This window comes from Xiphophorus hellerii, chromosome 19, assembly GCF_003331165.1.
Source record: "Xiphophorus hellerii strain 12219 chromosome 19, Xiphophorus_hellerii-4.1, whole genome shotgun sequence".
In the NCBI taxonomy this organism is placed as follows: Eukaryota; Metazoa; Chordata; class Actinopteri; order Cyprinodontiformes; family Poeciliidae; genus Xiphophorus; species Xiphophorus hellerii.
Window position 1 is genome coordinate 21,799,315 of NC_045690.1, and position 14,091 is coordinate 21,813,405.

The window sequence follows — 14,091 nt, forward strand, 5'->3', positions numbered from 1 at the left end:
TCCTCTCTCTCTCTCTCTCTCTCTCTCTCTCTCTCTCTCTGTTTCTTTTCTTTTCTTTTCTGCCTAATCGGAAACGCTCGCGCTGTCTCTCAGAGGTCCACCGGAAGAGCTCACGCGGCCTGTGTAAACAGTTACTGTAAACAAGATTCATACCGGCGTGTTGTTGATTTAAGTAACATTTTTTTATTTTTTATTTTTAAAAAAGAAAGAAAAAAAATTATAGCTAACCTCAACAACATCCTGTGTGGCGTGCATTCTTGTGCCCCTGCCAAAGCGGAAGCTTTTAATCTTTTTAATCTACTTCCATGTCACAGTGAAGCTACAATAGTTCAGAATAATAATAATAATAAAAAAGAGAGAGAGATAGAAGTTGAGAGAGAAAGCAGCTGTACATCTGGATGCTCTGCTGGCCACGTTGATTTGAGTGTGCAGTTCTTTGCTGTATTTTTTCCCCCCAAAATAATTTCTTTCGTCTTAAAACGCCCGACTTTAAAAAGTAAACCTTGCTCTGGTTTCTAGTGCAAATATTTTTTACCACATTTGAAAGTAGCTCGCAGGTTTCAGCAAGAAGTAGGAGCTTGTTTCAAGTAAATAGTTCCTTAATTTTCCATTAGCAGATTATTTCCCTTGTACGGAGACATTTGAAGTGAAATGACGAGCCAGTGGAACTGAGACGTTTTCATCAAGCCTGTCTTATTTCAAGTGTACTAAAATATTTGCACTAGAAACTAGACCAAAACCACTGTCGCATAAAACAAGACAAAGTTGCGCAAGAAAATGGTAAAGTAGAACAAAGCCTTTTTTTTCCAAAAAACACTCTGAAAAGTGTGGTGTGCGCTTGTGTTGCGCAGCGTACAGCCAACTTCATCTCCACCAACAAACGTTGCTCATTCTGAGTCAGATTGGATGGACACTCTTTGAGTCCCGATGCATCATTTAATCTAGCGTTGGCCTTTGACTAGACCACACTAGTGTGTGCTTTGATGGACAGCAACATGTTTCTGTCTCATTCTGGAGTCTTTTGCAAGTTTTCCTCCTGCATTTAGCTCCATCTATCTCCCCATGAACTCTAACACTGTCCCTGCTGAAGAAATGAAAACCCCACAGCATGCTGCTGCCACCACCATATACGCTCCTGGTGGTGGGTTTTCTGCTCAACTACACTTTTCTTCTAATATCTGTCCACAAATTCTCCCATCTGAATCACGAATCTCAACACGTTGCACGCTTGACTTCGACGGGAAGGCTCTCCTTCGCTTTGTGCTTTGCGCGAACTCCTGTTAAAGCTGAGCAAACCGTCAGACCTTTGTCCAAAATCACTTAACGCAAAAGATCGAACGCAGTGAAACTCGAGCACTCCGAGTACGTCAACATTTCTGTTTTGAGACTCTCTGCAGATCCGCCCGGCAGGAAGCCGCTGGACCCCTTCAGGGACTGAGACTGTGGATCAGCAGCGTCCGTCTCATCCTGTCCCTCGCGTCCGCCGCTGTCACATCCTCGCATTCCTTCTCCCAGCAGGCGGCTCGTCCGCTGGTCCGCAGTGTGTCGGTCGATAACAAGGAAAATCTAGAACATCCTTAAGTTTCCCTCCCGCTGTATACTTTTCATTTTCATTTTAGGCCACATTAAGATCACGAATGTCTTGATAAAACTTAACAAACCTTAAAGTATCCATAAAAAGCTACCGCTGCACACAGTGAGTACTTTCTAACGTTAAACATTACAAATTGTTTCTTATTGATGTCATTTGGGACTTATACAGACAACTACTTGGATTTGACTGATAAAATATTACTTAAGTACGCAGCTGTTGTGTTGCAGGTTCTATTTTGCAGTATGTGTCAGTTTTGATTCAACTTTCTCAACCCATGGAGCCATTTTTGCTCTCTGACATGATTAGAACCACAAATACTAAGACATTTTGTAAAAGCGAGAACTTCTAATTGTGATTTTTGGATAAATATCTAGGACGTTCGTCACTTTTAAAGAGCCACTGCTTCATTTCTATCCTGAGATTTTATAATAAGGAAAGAAAACTTTTGCAAAAAGACCTTGAGAAGATGTTCTTCTATGTAAAAAAAAAAAAAAAAAAAACGCCACAAAGTTTCAAAAGGCCAGGATTTAAATAGATCCGATTACAATGAAAGTGTCGTGATGCGTGTGACAGTGAAGCAGGACAGAATGTGGAGAGGCAGCAGCAGAGGGTGGAGCTGAATGTTTAATAAGAAATGATGAATTAAAAAAAAATCACGGGGAGCCAGAGGAGAACAAAAACAGAAATCTAGGAACAAAAAGTCAACAGGGAGAAAACAGGGGGAACCGGCAAGGAGCGACTGAGTTGATTAGAAACAGGTTGCAGGTGTGAGCAAAGAGAGAGAGAGAGAAAGTGGCTCAGGGGGCGAGGAAATGAATTTAACATTAAAAGATCACTAGGCATAAGGAACATGATAAAACTAGAGCACTAGACACAGGAAATAAACTAGAATCACTAGGAAGGACTAAGCTAAAGTAAAACAGAAACAACATTGATCTAATCAAAGAAACGCAGAATAATAATAAGACTAGAATCAACAGATCAAGCCCCAAAACAACCCAAAGATCCTGACAGAATCATCTTTTTCCTACAGCTCCGTCATAAAAACACCAAATCAGCGAGTGACAGCCTCCGACATTGTGAACGTGAGGCAACCCGTCCCCATTTGTCACTTGTGAGACGCCGCGTCGCTCGCCCGCAGCAGGTACGCCCAGCGTGACCTCGTTGGTCTGAGCGTCACGTTCTGCCCCAGGTCATACTTTCCTCAGCTCCATTCGTGCGCGCGTCCTCCACCGGGAGGCGTACAGTAGCAGCTCGTCTGGAGAGAGGAGGGCGGCGAATCAACTGAGCGTCGGTTCCTCCGGCGACGACGGGGCCTCGGGTCGACACGTCACAGAGTTCCTAGTGTAAACTGGAGCAGGTGACGTTTCGGGTCTTTAATCTAGATTACGGTGCTTGAGCTTTTCGGCGCCGCGTCACCACAAACACCGGTGAATTTTATGTGGTAAAACGACACAAAAATGATGCAGGTGACATTTTGGATGTAATTTCTTTGCTCGGTTTACGTTAAGATGGGTGAAACCTGACATTTTCGAACATTGTGACAGATTCTTATTCGGACTTTGACTGGTCCACGAATCTGATTGGATCTAAACCACTGTTTAAGGTTTTTTTTTTTGTTCAGTTGAAAGGTGAAATTTGACCCAGTTTTAAATATTTTGCTGCCTAAAATGTATTTTGTTTTTCAGTGCAACCTGGTGTGTGTCTCAGTAAAAGCATGATACTGCCACCACCGTGCGTTACGGTGAAGATTGTGTGTTCAGGGGTAATTTGCTGGTTGTGTTAGTTTAGAATTTAGATTATGAGTTTTAATTAGGCGCAGACGGAGCTTCTGAAGACTACTGGATTTTATTGGCAGGTGTCAGAGTGAAGTGGGGCACATTTTTTATTATTTGTTATGAAAATCATGTATTAACTTCCTGTCACCTCATTGGTTTCCCTCAATCCAGCTAAATGAAACGGATTTAAAGCTGCAGATGTCACCTGACCTTAATACATTCGTTTTGACGAACAACTACTAGAGAAAATCTGTTGTAATTTTAAAATATAACCAGAAAAAAAAGATCAAAATTAACTGTTATGGCAATTAAGCACAATTATTCAATAAAAACAGCTGAAAAGAAATAGCCACTTTAGTTGTTTATCATTTTAGTCAAACCTATTAAGGTCCATTGTGGAAGTTTCCAGAGAGCCGCTTGCGGCTCCGGAGCCACAGGTTGTAAACCCCCCCCCGGGTCTGTAACATAGAAACCCATTAAAATAGTTTGTAGTTGTAATACGACGCGCTTAGCAACACTTTTGCACGGTGCTGGAGTTCTGCAGGCTGGTTGAGCGCCGCCGGAGACAGAAAGAGGGAAACGCTTCCCTGCAGAGGAGCCCAATCCAGAGATTTGCTAATTCGTAATCTGATTACTGAGTTTTATTATCAGATCAAGGATCATCTCCGGACCTTTTGGTGTCACTGCAGCTGTTGAGCTTAATAGGCTGCTCTGCTAAGTGCCTTTAATCCATTTTATTTTTCAGAGCTTATGAAAAAAAAAGAAAGAAAGAAACAGCTTGTGGCTTTTGAGTTGCCAATAAAAGCCCTTATCTTACGACAACGATGTTTTGCTTTTGTTTTGCAAGAATTTTTTTTGTTTTCCTTTTCTTTTACCTTAATGGTTGAGCACCATCGTTGTATTTTCCGAGGTTTTTCCGCCCCCGTCGGCGGCGTTGTTTTGTTTTGCTTGTTGGAGGAGGCAGATGTTGCGGGCCGGGGTGGGGTTATCATCCAGGCAAGGGGAGGGGCCCCGATTTTCATCTGTGATTTGCAGCCATCTGCCTCCTTCCGAGGCCGAGCAGAGCCGCTCCGTCCGTGCTGTCCCGGTGCCCTCTGGGATTTAAAGAGAGAGAGAGAGAGACTGTGTGTGTCTTCGGAGATGCCCTGTCACTCAGTTTTCTCTGATAGTGAGGCACATGTAATAATAATAAAAAAAATGCCGATGAGGTTGTAAAAGCTTAAAAACATGTTGGATGTGAAACCACAATGCTCCAAACCGAGCGGCACACTGTGAAACAAGACAAACGGCTAGAGGAGGGAGAAAAATGTGTGTGTGTGTGTGTGTGTGTGTGGGGGTGTGCGTGTGTGTGTGTGTGTGTGGTGACAGGACCAGAAAAAGGATTTCCCCCCTCTGTGTTGCCATGGAGACAGCAGTGGATGGAGGATGACTGATTTCCTGTACAGCTGTAGAAAGAGGGAAAGAGGTGGAGCCCGGTGAAGTGAGTGAAGCATCCAGGTTTTCTTTGCCTCTGCTGCACCAGAGCATTCTGGGATACGTCTTCTTCCCCAAGTTTTGGAAATTTACCGAAAGGAAGAAAAAAAAGGAAAGAAAGAAAAGAAAAAAAGAGAGAACCTCAGACGTTAATCTGTTCCAGCTGCTGATTGGAGAACAACACATGGAGCTTCTTTTTTTTTTTCTTTTTAAAGAGAGAAGGGACCTGGAGAAGAACGCTGAAAAAGACGATTGGTCGGTTTTATTGTGAGGGTCAGATCTGACGATAGCGCTTTCTGGAAATGGTTTACGGAAAAAAAAAAGCAACTTCAAACTGTAACGCGTTTTATTTTTCACCACACTTAAGCTTTAGTTTACCAATCGAGAACTGATTCTCTTCATTGTGAAAGTAGCAGCAGAAAATTGTTTCGTGAACAGAGCACAACATGTGGTTTTTCTCTATTTTTTGCAGATAAAAATCTGAAAAGTGTGGCATGCTTGTATTCAGTCCTATTTGTCCTGTTGCAACTACAATGGTGCGTTCACACCAAAAGCGTTTTGAGCGTCGGGCGCGTCTGGTCTACAAACAGGAGTCTATGTGGCGGCGCGTTGAAGGCTGCTGCGGCGCGTTTCGAGTGTCTAGCGCTGCGTGATTTGAACCGTTAGGAGCGCTGTGAGCGTTTGATGCGTCCAACGGAAAACAGCGGCTAGAGCTGACCCATCTGACGCGCCCTCAACATAGACTTTGAAACCAGACGCACAAAATGTAGAGCAAAACGTCAAGCGTCTGCATTCAGGGTGCACAAGCGTCAAACCTGAAGCGTCGGACACGTTATTGAGGGGCGAAACGCTTCCGGTGTGTGTACGCGCCATCGGAAAGCAGAGACCGTTTCTAAAAAAAGGAGAATCCTGTTTACAGTTTGACACAAACCATGTAGAGGACCCCCACTGTGAAACATGGTGGTGGCAACATAAAGCTGCGGGAGTTGCTTCAACAGCGACAGGAGAGCTGGTGAGAGTTAAACAGTTCAATGGTTTAGTTTAGAGAAGGTCAATGATGCGTTAGAACGGTTCAGTCAAAGTCCAGACCTAAAAACAGGGATTATTTGGGCTTTATGAAACAAATCTCTCTCTCTTTTGTTAAGGAACATCTACAGCTACATCTACAGGCTTAAAGACATATTTACATTTTGTAGCGGCCCGGTCACTGAAAGAGTCTGTGGAATAAACGATTAGGGTGATGGCAAAGAGGCCTTCCCACCTCAAACACCTAAAACTCATCAATACATTGAAATCAACAAAATACAGAGAGCAGCATGCGAAAAGCTGGTCAGCATTGACAAGAAGAAAACTCTGCTAAATATCTAAATATAGCTTAAATACAAATACAGCACAATTTATGTAACAATATAACTATTGACACAAAAACAGCAGAAAACAACGTACCGATATTTCAGATGTTCTCTCCTTAGATCACCAATATTTATAGAGCTGAGCTAAAGTACAGTAGAGGCGACGCAGAAACCAGTCTGTTGTGTGGTACACTACTGACACCTTCAGGTCAAGTTTAGTTATTGCTGACGAATGTGTTCCGGCAGAGGGCAGCATAAGCTAAAGAAATATTTTTTTTCTTTACTTCTTCCTCCTTTCTTTTCTTTCTGAAAGTTAATTATATATTCATTACACACATACTCCAAGTATTTATTGCTGTTAATTTTGATGATTCCGGCTCACAAATAATGATGTCCCAATTCTGCTTTTCATCAAATTTAAATATTTTATATTCTACTAGTATTTTACTAACTGCAAGCCAGTTTACTGTACAGCACAACCAATATCAATACTTGCTTGGGGTTCCTTTGTGTTAGTTTTTGTATCTTTGCATCATGGAGATGAACTGTCTGTGGCTCTAGTGAACTGTTAAGAAACCCCAGGTTGGTTTAATAGTGACTTTAAGTAAGATATATGAACTCTCTCAACTCTTCCTTTGCTTTCTGGGACACCAATTAATCAATAATTTTGATTTAATCAGAAAGACAAATCAACAGTCCTGTCTTTCCCCCCCATAGCCCAGGTAAGGCATCTATGACTATGCTGTTGGTTAAAGAATAGTTTATCTGCAGAAATGCAAATGTTGTCCAGTTATGCACATTTTTTCCTTCCACCTAACTTTCTATTTTTATTCGTGGACATAGCACTTTATGAAAAGCATTGACCCTTTATCAAGTATCCACTTGGTGTAGGGGGGCCAATGATGATCTGCTGGGCAATCATTGACTATGTAGGTAATAATTAGAAGATTTCTGTCAAAAATCATTCTTATTGTTCTTCAGCAATATTCAAATACATCGCTTTAGAGGTGAATTATAAAATAAGTGAAACTTTTTTCAATTGAATGACTAAAATAAATGAACCATTCACTTATACTCTGAACACGTTTGGAAATCTGCACAGCGTTAGGTAAATAACAGACAGCAGCTCAATAGTAAGATACATGTACCTGTTTATTAGATGTGAGGAACATTAGTACCAAAAAGGCACAGAGCAGATCCATTATTACAAATTATTTTTTAACAGTAGGGTGACAAAAAAAAACAACAACTCTTCTTTTCCTGCAGGAAGATCCTTTCACAGAAAGGATTACGGGACACACAGACTCTTACAAAGCGTAAGTAGGACCATTTACTAAAGCCAGAGAAGTAAATCACAATGAAATGATGAAACCTCTCAATGACAGGGTTATGCCTACATGGCTGTGTACCTAAACATTTAAGTTCAATGAAGAAAAAAAATAAAGTCTCGCTGCTGATCAAAAAATGACTTTGACACCTTCGATTAATGAACAGCTGTTGTAAAACCACAGGAAGACACAGAGAAATTCATTAAAATTTCATAGCATTATCAATTTAAAGAAAGTATTTTGTTCTAGAGATTCTAATACTTAAAACTGACCTGATAAAGCTGCAGAGAGAAGCGCGACTATCCACCTTACTCCTAGCCCCGGGAGGGATGGTGACTTAAAGAAGTGGCCGCAAATAACCCACAGTAGCATATGTAGCTGCTTCACTGACTCGTTGCTCCGAATGCAGATGCGGGTTTTCTTCCGTTGGCTTTTTGTCAACAAAATGAAACGAGCACAGATAAACCATTTTGGGTTCTTTGTCAAAGTTTATACTTTTTTAAGCCACATTCTTTTTGTTTCCTCCTCTGTCGGTAGGCATGGAGTGTTGTTTTTGTTTCTGGAGCACGTTCAAAAGTAGTCACAAATTCAATTTGGTCTAATTATTTAGAGTGCAGTCACGACCGGAGCAACGGCTACCGGAACTCCGCGAGGGCATCTTAAGGTGATTTTCCACCGGAAAGACTCTAACCGGTTCATGTGTGGGCCGGTTCTAGCCCAGTGGGGAGCTTCTCCGTATTACTGTCTGGAGCGCACAGCGGCTGTGGTCGCCTCTACGCTTGTGTTCGTGGTCAAAGTCATAATTGCGCTCCTCTGTAGTGAGCAGCTGTCTGACAGCAGACACCGCTGCTTCCGGTGGGCGCCGGAAGTAAGACCCATAACCGTTGCACAGCACCTTCTCCCAGGAATAAGGTGGATACTATATTGCTAATTAAATGTGAGGATTTATTGCTGACACTTAAGGCAACCATGTGGATCTTAAACATCAGCCAACCAAAACAGAATCTTAAAAATAATAAAGTTGTGATATATGTGTAACAGTTATTATTTAAGAAATAAGTTCATGACGCACACCAGAACTTTGAGAGCACTTTCAGACTGAGAGCTAAATGTGTTTGTTAGCATATCTTAGCATACAGGCTAAAAATAACCAGAACATCCAACCTGACTAAATGAGCACATTTACTAAGTTGTATTTAGAATAGAAAAGTTTTTAGATTTAAGACAAGTGAACCAATGAAACCATTAAAGACAAAACATGTGAGCGAAGCCTTATGAACGCACTTGGTCCTGTCAGTTCCTGAGCATATTTTTATGCTAACATGGGATTAGTGGGCGGAGCCTGTGACAGCTTCAGCTCCTCTATGGAAAACTTTAAATAACTCTTCTAATGTTGCCAAAACTTTGTGTTGACGACGTCAGTGTAAAAAACAGAAAAACAGGCTTGTGATCCAAAATTGAAGTTTCGAAAATATGCAGAGAGGGAAAACAGCCACAAGGAGCAGCAAAGAGCTGATAGGAAGACGTTAGTGGCTGGCTAAGTGTTTCCTGCCGCCAACGCTAGGGTTCAAAGGTTAGCGCGGTCCACGCATGGGTCAGATGGAGGTTCCAAATGTTTATATTGCATTGTTACAATGGTTAAACTCCTTTTATTGCAATGCCAGGTAGAATTGGCTCCTTGAAGCACACAATTAAAAGAATGCTGCCCCTCCCCCACCTATTGCTGTGCATTGTTGGTCAACTGGCTTAAAGAAAGCTGCAACATGTGTCCCTTACTTCCAAGAAAGTTAAAATTAACAGTTGGAAATAAATACCCAGACCACAATCTTCAGCTTCTAACACTGTTATAAAACTACGGTAGACAAAAAAGACCAATATTTTGTCCAACGTAAAGTTTCAGTGAGCGTTGTTCTGTATATTTGCTTATAGGGAGTTAGAATTTTTTTTAAAGTGAAATTCTGTCCAACGGTTAGAAGCGGTTTAAATATTTCTGCAGAACAGGAAGTGAGAATTCTTCCTTTCCTGTTTGATGATCTACCAATTTAGCATCCAGTATGGCCGTCACATATATAGACCATACTGAAAGTTATAAATTGAAAACTAGTCTCATGTAATATATTATATTTACGGTGGCATTCAGTGTTGTGAAACCACAATTGGTGAGCATATTAAATTTAAAAAAGGGAGAAATACATAGTTATTGTTGTGTGTTAAGAGAAGTTGACACTAAAAAACCTCACAAATCTCACTGTTTTGGAACTTGTGACTAAAACTAACTAAACTTCGATGTAAAGTCCCTCTCCACTCTGACTTCTGAAACTAATGGATCGCAGGGTTGTGATAAATCCAGATCTGTTGGTCCCAGAGGCTGAAGCTAACGGCTAGTTCATTGTGCTAAGCTAAAGCTAACTTCTACTGGCTCGAAGTAACTCCAGTAAAAAAAGACCAACAGTGATTATAAAGATTAAAACCATTCTCAGGTTGTAATGGCTGCTTGTTAACAGAAGAAGCAGATTATTATTTACAAAGGAAACAGAGGCTGGGAAGCAGTGCGTCAACAATAATCTTCCTCTGTGAAACGTACAAAGAAGAGAACATAAAGTGTTCATGGTCTGAGTAACAGAGTGATAAAAAGCAAAGTGGCATAAATATGAATTAAATAATGTCCCTAAGCTACTCTGACTGGAAGTTGCTTTACATGTTTCACTGTCCGTTTACGTTTCACACAGGAATATTACTGGTGACGCACCGTCTCCAACCTCAATTTCCTGAGTAAATGACCAACCGATATAAACATGACAGCGACTTAAAGGCTTGTAAAATAGAGTTTACATAAAATTTTTTGAGACTAGAGTTTGTATAGAAATCCGCTTTGGCCTTAGGTGTCCATGCGGCTAGCAGTTAGCATGATCCAGACTTGTATGAAACGAAGATGCCAAGGTAAGATGAGATAACTACCGATAGGATCTCACTTCCCTTTGTCTGCTCATCAAAACAGCATTAAATCATGTTGCAAATAACAGTTAAAGCTGCAAAAATCTCCACATATTTTGGCATAAATGTTGCTTTTCTGTTAAAATATAAGATGTTCATGTTTAACATATAAGTGTAAGAAAAGTTAAACCTTGGTTTCTAATCTTACAGTGCGAACCTCTCACTGACCCATGCCTGCTAATGACTGTGGTTTTGTTCGTCTTGCTCAAGTATTGCATCTCAGAAATGTTGCCTTATATAACAACACAACTCGGTGTTGATTGTTCTGCCTTCTATTTCGAATAAATCCCTTTTTTTGTGTAACGTTTCAAGACTCAAATTGCGTTCTGTCGCATTTAAAACTAAGAAACTATTAAACTGAAGCCTAACCTGCCACGCTGTTGCATTTGTTCTTCTGATCCGTAACAGAGCTCCATGTCTATCCACGTCATCTGCAGTATCAACATGTCGGCTGGAACACCTGACCGCCTGTATGGCCACGTCCTCAGGCCGTCTGGACTCTTACTGGGAGACTGAAATGACTAAACCAGATGAAACCAGTTAGTCTGGTTAGTAGCTCCACATCCTTAACACTGCCACCGAGATTTGTTTGTAATACTGAATGACAGCAGCCACGCACAGGATAATATCTAAACATACACTATATTTTTTTTAATGTAAAAATACATCTAAAAAATGTTTGGTTTTTTTTGGTTGGAGGAGGATGTGAAATAAAAACAACAAAACAGAATCCATTTAAAAAAAACAAACAAAAGATAAAAAACCAGCACTGATAGACGGCTAGAAGTGTAAAAAACAAAAGAAAGACATAAAGCATCAACATGCATGGGTTGTTTTGGCTGATAGCTCCACTTTTGACTCCACACAGAATCATATTTTGGCCACAAAACTCGACTGCATGTTGGATCATGTAGGAGTTCTCAGGCTCACTCCTGCCGGGAACCTCGGCTAAATTTCACAGGACGAATAGAGAAACGTCGTGAAACCGTCTAAAAAGCTACAGAGCGAGCTCGATTCGCTCACGTAAATGTGGATGAGAGGTTTAAGAGATTGCAGAACCTTCAATCTTCATGGCTTGAACGTTGGGAGAGGGCTGTGATTGTCAAGGCGAGCGTTCGACACCTGCATAGTGTTGCCAAGGCACGGCGGTGGTGTGTTCACATCGGTTTAGTTTACGTGAAGAAGAAGATGATCGTAGCTCTGGTTCGTCGCGCCGGAGGAACGGTGGACGTAGAATCAGGCGTTCTAGTTTAATTCCACTTTTTGTGTTTGGCTCGTAGCCCAGAAGACGTCCATCTATTTATTTACAAACAGGCCTGCTTGTCTTTTTTTACCTCCAGTCTTAGCATGGCTTCAAAAAGCGACTGAAACAAAAAAATAAAGATAGAAGGATCCCTTTTGTTTCCTTTGAGCAAAAACAAACTCCGTTCAGCCATTTGTTCTGTCAACATGTCTCTTGTCACCCAGAATCCTCCTTGCCTGCAGGTCAGTCTCAGGAAGTGGACGAGCTTTCTTATCGCTGTCTAACCGTTAGCAAACCCGCCGCCCTCGTCCGCTACCATCACACCACAAACTCGGGCACCTCGTCGTTGGTCAGGTCCAGGGAGAAGTACTTGTTCGTCCGCTTGATGGGGAAGGGCTGCGGCTCGCCGAGTGCGCCGGCGCGCTGCTCCGACTGTCCTTGCTGTCCCTCGCCGTCGTTCAGCTCCTGGGCGCAGCCAAACGTGTAGCTGTGGGCGGTGTCCTGGCAAAGCTCCGCCCACTGCTGGCAGTCCTTCTGGTAGAGCCGGATGTCGTCCAGCGATTGGCTGTGGCGGTCCGTGGAGGACTGAGGCTTCCGGCTCGTAGTCGTCTGTGAATGTGAAAAGGAACAATGTTGCCGTTACTTTTACTAAGCGGTGCCTTTTGGTTTCCTTGGCGACTAAATGAGGTTGAAACTCGTTTCGGTGTGCCTGTAGCTTACAGCTTACAAAAGTAGCAACATTTGTTACATTTTCAGCAGTTCTCTTTCACACTGCGCTGAGCCAAACAATCTGAACTAGCTGAACAACATCTGCCCCAGTCGCCTGTGGTGGCGCTGCACCAAGAACCACTGAAGGAAACGACGAGAAAACCTCAGAAGAAGACACGAGTGAAACTTCCTCCTACGCAAAATGTGAACAAAAATGGAGTGGCGTCAGGCTTTAGAGGTTGTAGGATTTTTCTTTTGTCATTGGTAAAACAATCTCTCCTACTAGTGCAAGACATATGTTTCTTTTGATTTTAATTACCCAGAATGCCCTGCGCTATAGTTAAATTCCTGCTTTTGGAGCAGCCTTTGGTCAACTAGGCATTAACATACGCATTCGAAAAATAGCAAAATGTAGTCACTTTGGAGCAATAAAAGGAGGATATGCGTTTGAAACTGAATAGATGTTGTACTTGAAAATACATTGTATTTTAATAAAATTTCAATTTGTCTGAAATCTTTCTTCCCCAATTGGAAATAAAGCGCTTCTATCTGCACCAAAATGTGCAGGAGAGCTAAAATCTTTTATTATTCTTGAATTGCCACGCTTTGAAAACCTTTTATCTATACTTAAATAGACCTGGAAATCACTTTTTTCAGTTCCTTACACTGCAAAACAGTCCCATGCTGCTGTCAGATCAATCAGATCTTCAGACTAAGTCATCCCTGTGGTACTGTTGCATGTTTGTGCTAAATTATGTGGCTTTCAAAGGGAGGGGGAAAAAAAAGAGCCACACTGGCTGAACGTTTACCTCTGGAAGGGTGGAACCGACTGTGTTAAATTAGGCTGGACCGTATAACTGGGCTGAAAATAACTTCAAAACACTTTGGAGGTTTGTCGTCGTATTTCACCCTGTTTGCTTCGTCTCGGTGGTGTTGCTGCATGTTGCTGAAATGAGTCGGGAGTTACCTGAGGCAGCGACTCGATGCTCTGTCCTCTCATCTTGACGACGGTCTCCGAGGAGCTGGAAGTGGAGGAGCTGATGTCTTTTACTATCAAACCTGAAAAGAAGCCAAAACACAAACGTTTTAGAGCAAATCACAGAAACGTGGAAGCTGCGTGTCGTTCCCTGAACTTCTGTACCTGAATATCCGTTGGTCTGGTCTGGTGACATCGTCAGCATGTCCTCGGTGATGTGGATGCACAGCTCCTGATCCAGAGCCATCTCGTGAAGCTCCTCGTAGTCTTTGGGGTCGTCAACCAGCATCTCGATCTCTGCTGGGGACAAAAACAATATCAGAGTAAAGAAAATACACAACTTCAAACCGGTCCAAATGCCTGAAATCCCCTCAGATATACATCAAACTCTCAGCTGTAGAGCAGCTTTTATACGATGTCGTCCAAGACGAAAACACAAACGTCCCACAAGAGGAAAACAATAACAAAAAACATAAAAACTTGTCAAAAGAGGCAGAAAATGAATCTTTTAACTGTTTGTTATAATACAGACACAAACCTTTACTTTCTTATCTACAAGGAAGTAAAGAGGAATGAAAACAAATGTTTATAAGTAAATAAAGTAGCTAAATTATAAGCATACTGTGCTAATAAAAGAAACATGAG

The 14,091-nt window shown here is 41.8% G+C and overlaps 1 protein-coding gene across 2 annotated transcripts in view; it reads right to left on the reverse strand.

Annotated features, from left to right (window-relative positions):
* Window positions 1–7,331: 7,331 nt before the first annotated feature.
* The window catches only part of frmd6 (FERM domain containing 6), a 32,751-nt gene continuing 25,991 nt past the window's right edge, over window positions 7,332–14,091 (reverse strand). The window contains exons 12-14 of one of the 2 annotated variants that reach the window (XM_032547051.1): window positions 13,612–13,743; window positions 13,438–13,529; window positions 7,332–12,371 (exon numbers count right to left, since the gene is read on the reverse strand). In XM_032547051.1, coding sequence (XP_032402942.1) covers window positions 12,081–12,371; window positions 13,438–13,529; window positions 13,612–13,743 — 515 coding nt within the window. In that variant the 3' untranslated portion in view covers window positions 7,332–12,080. Of the gene's footprint in view, window positions 12,372–13,437; window positions 13,530–13,611; window positions 13,747–14,091 lie in introns of both variants that reach the window. The other variant, XM_032547050.1, reaches the window with a different exon arrangement.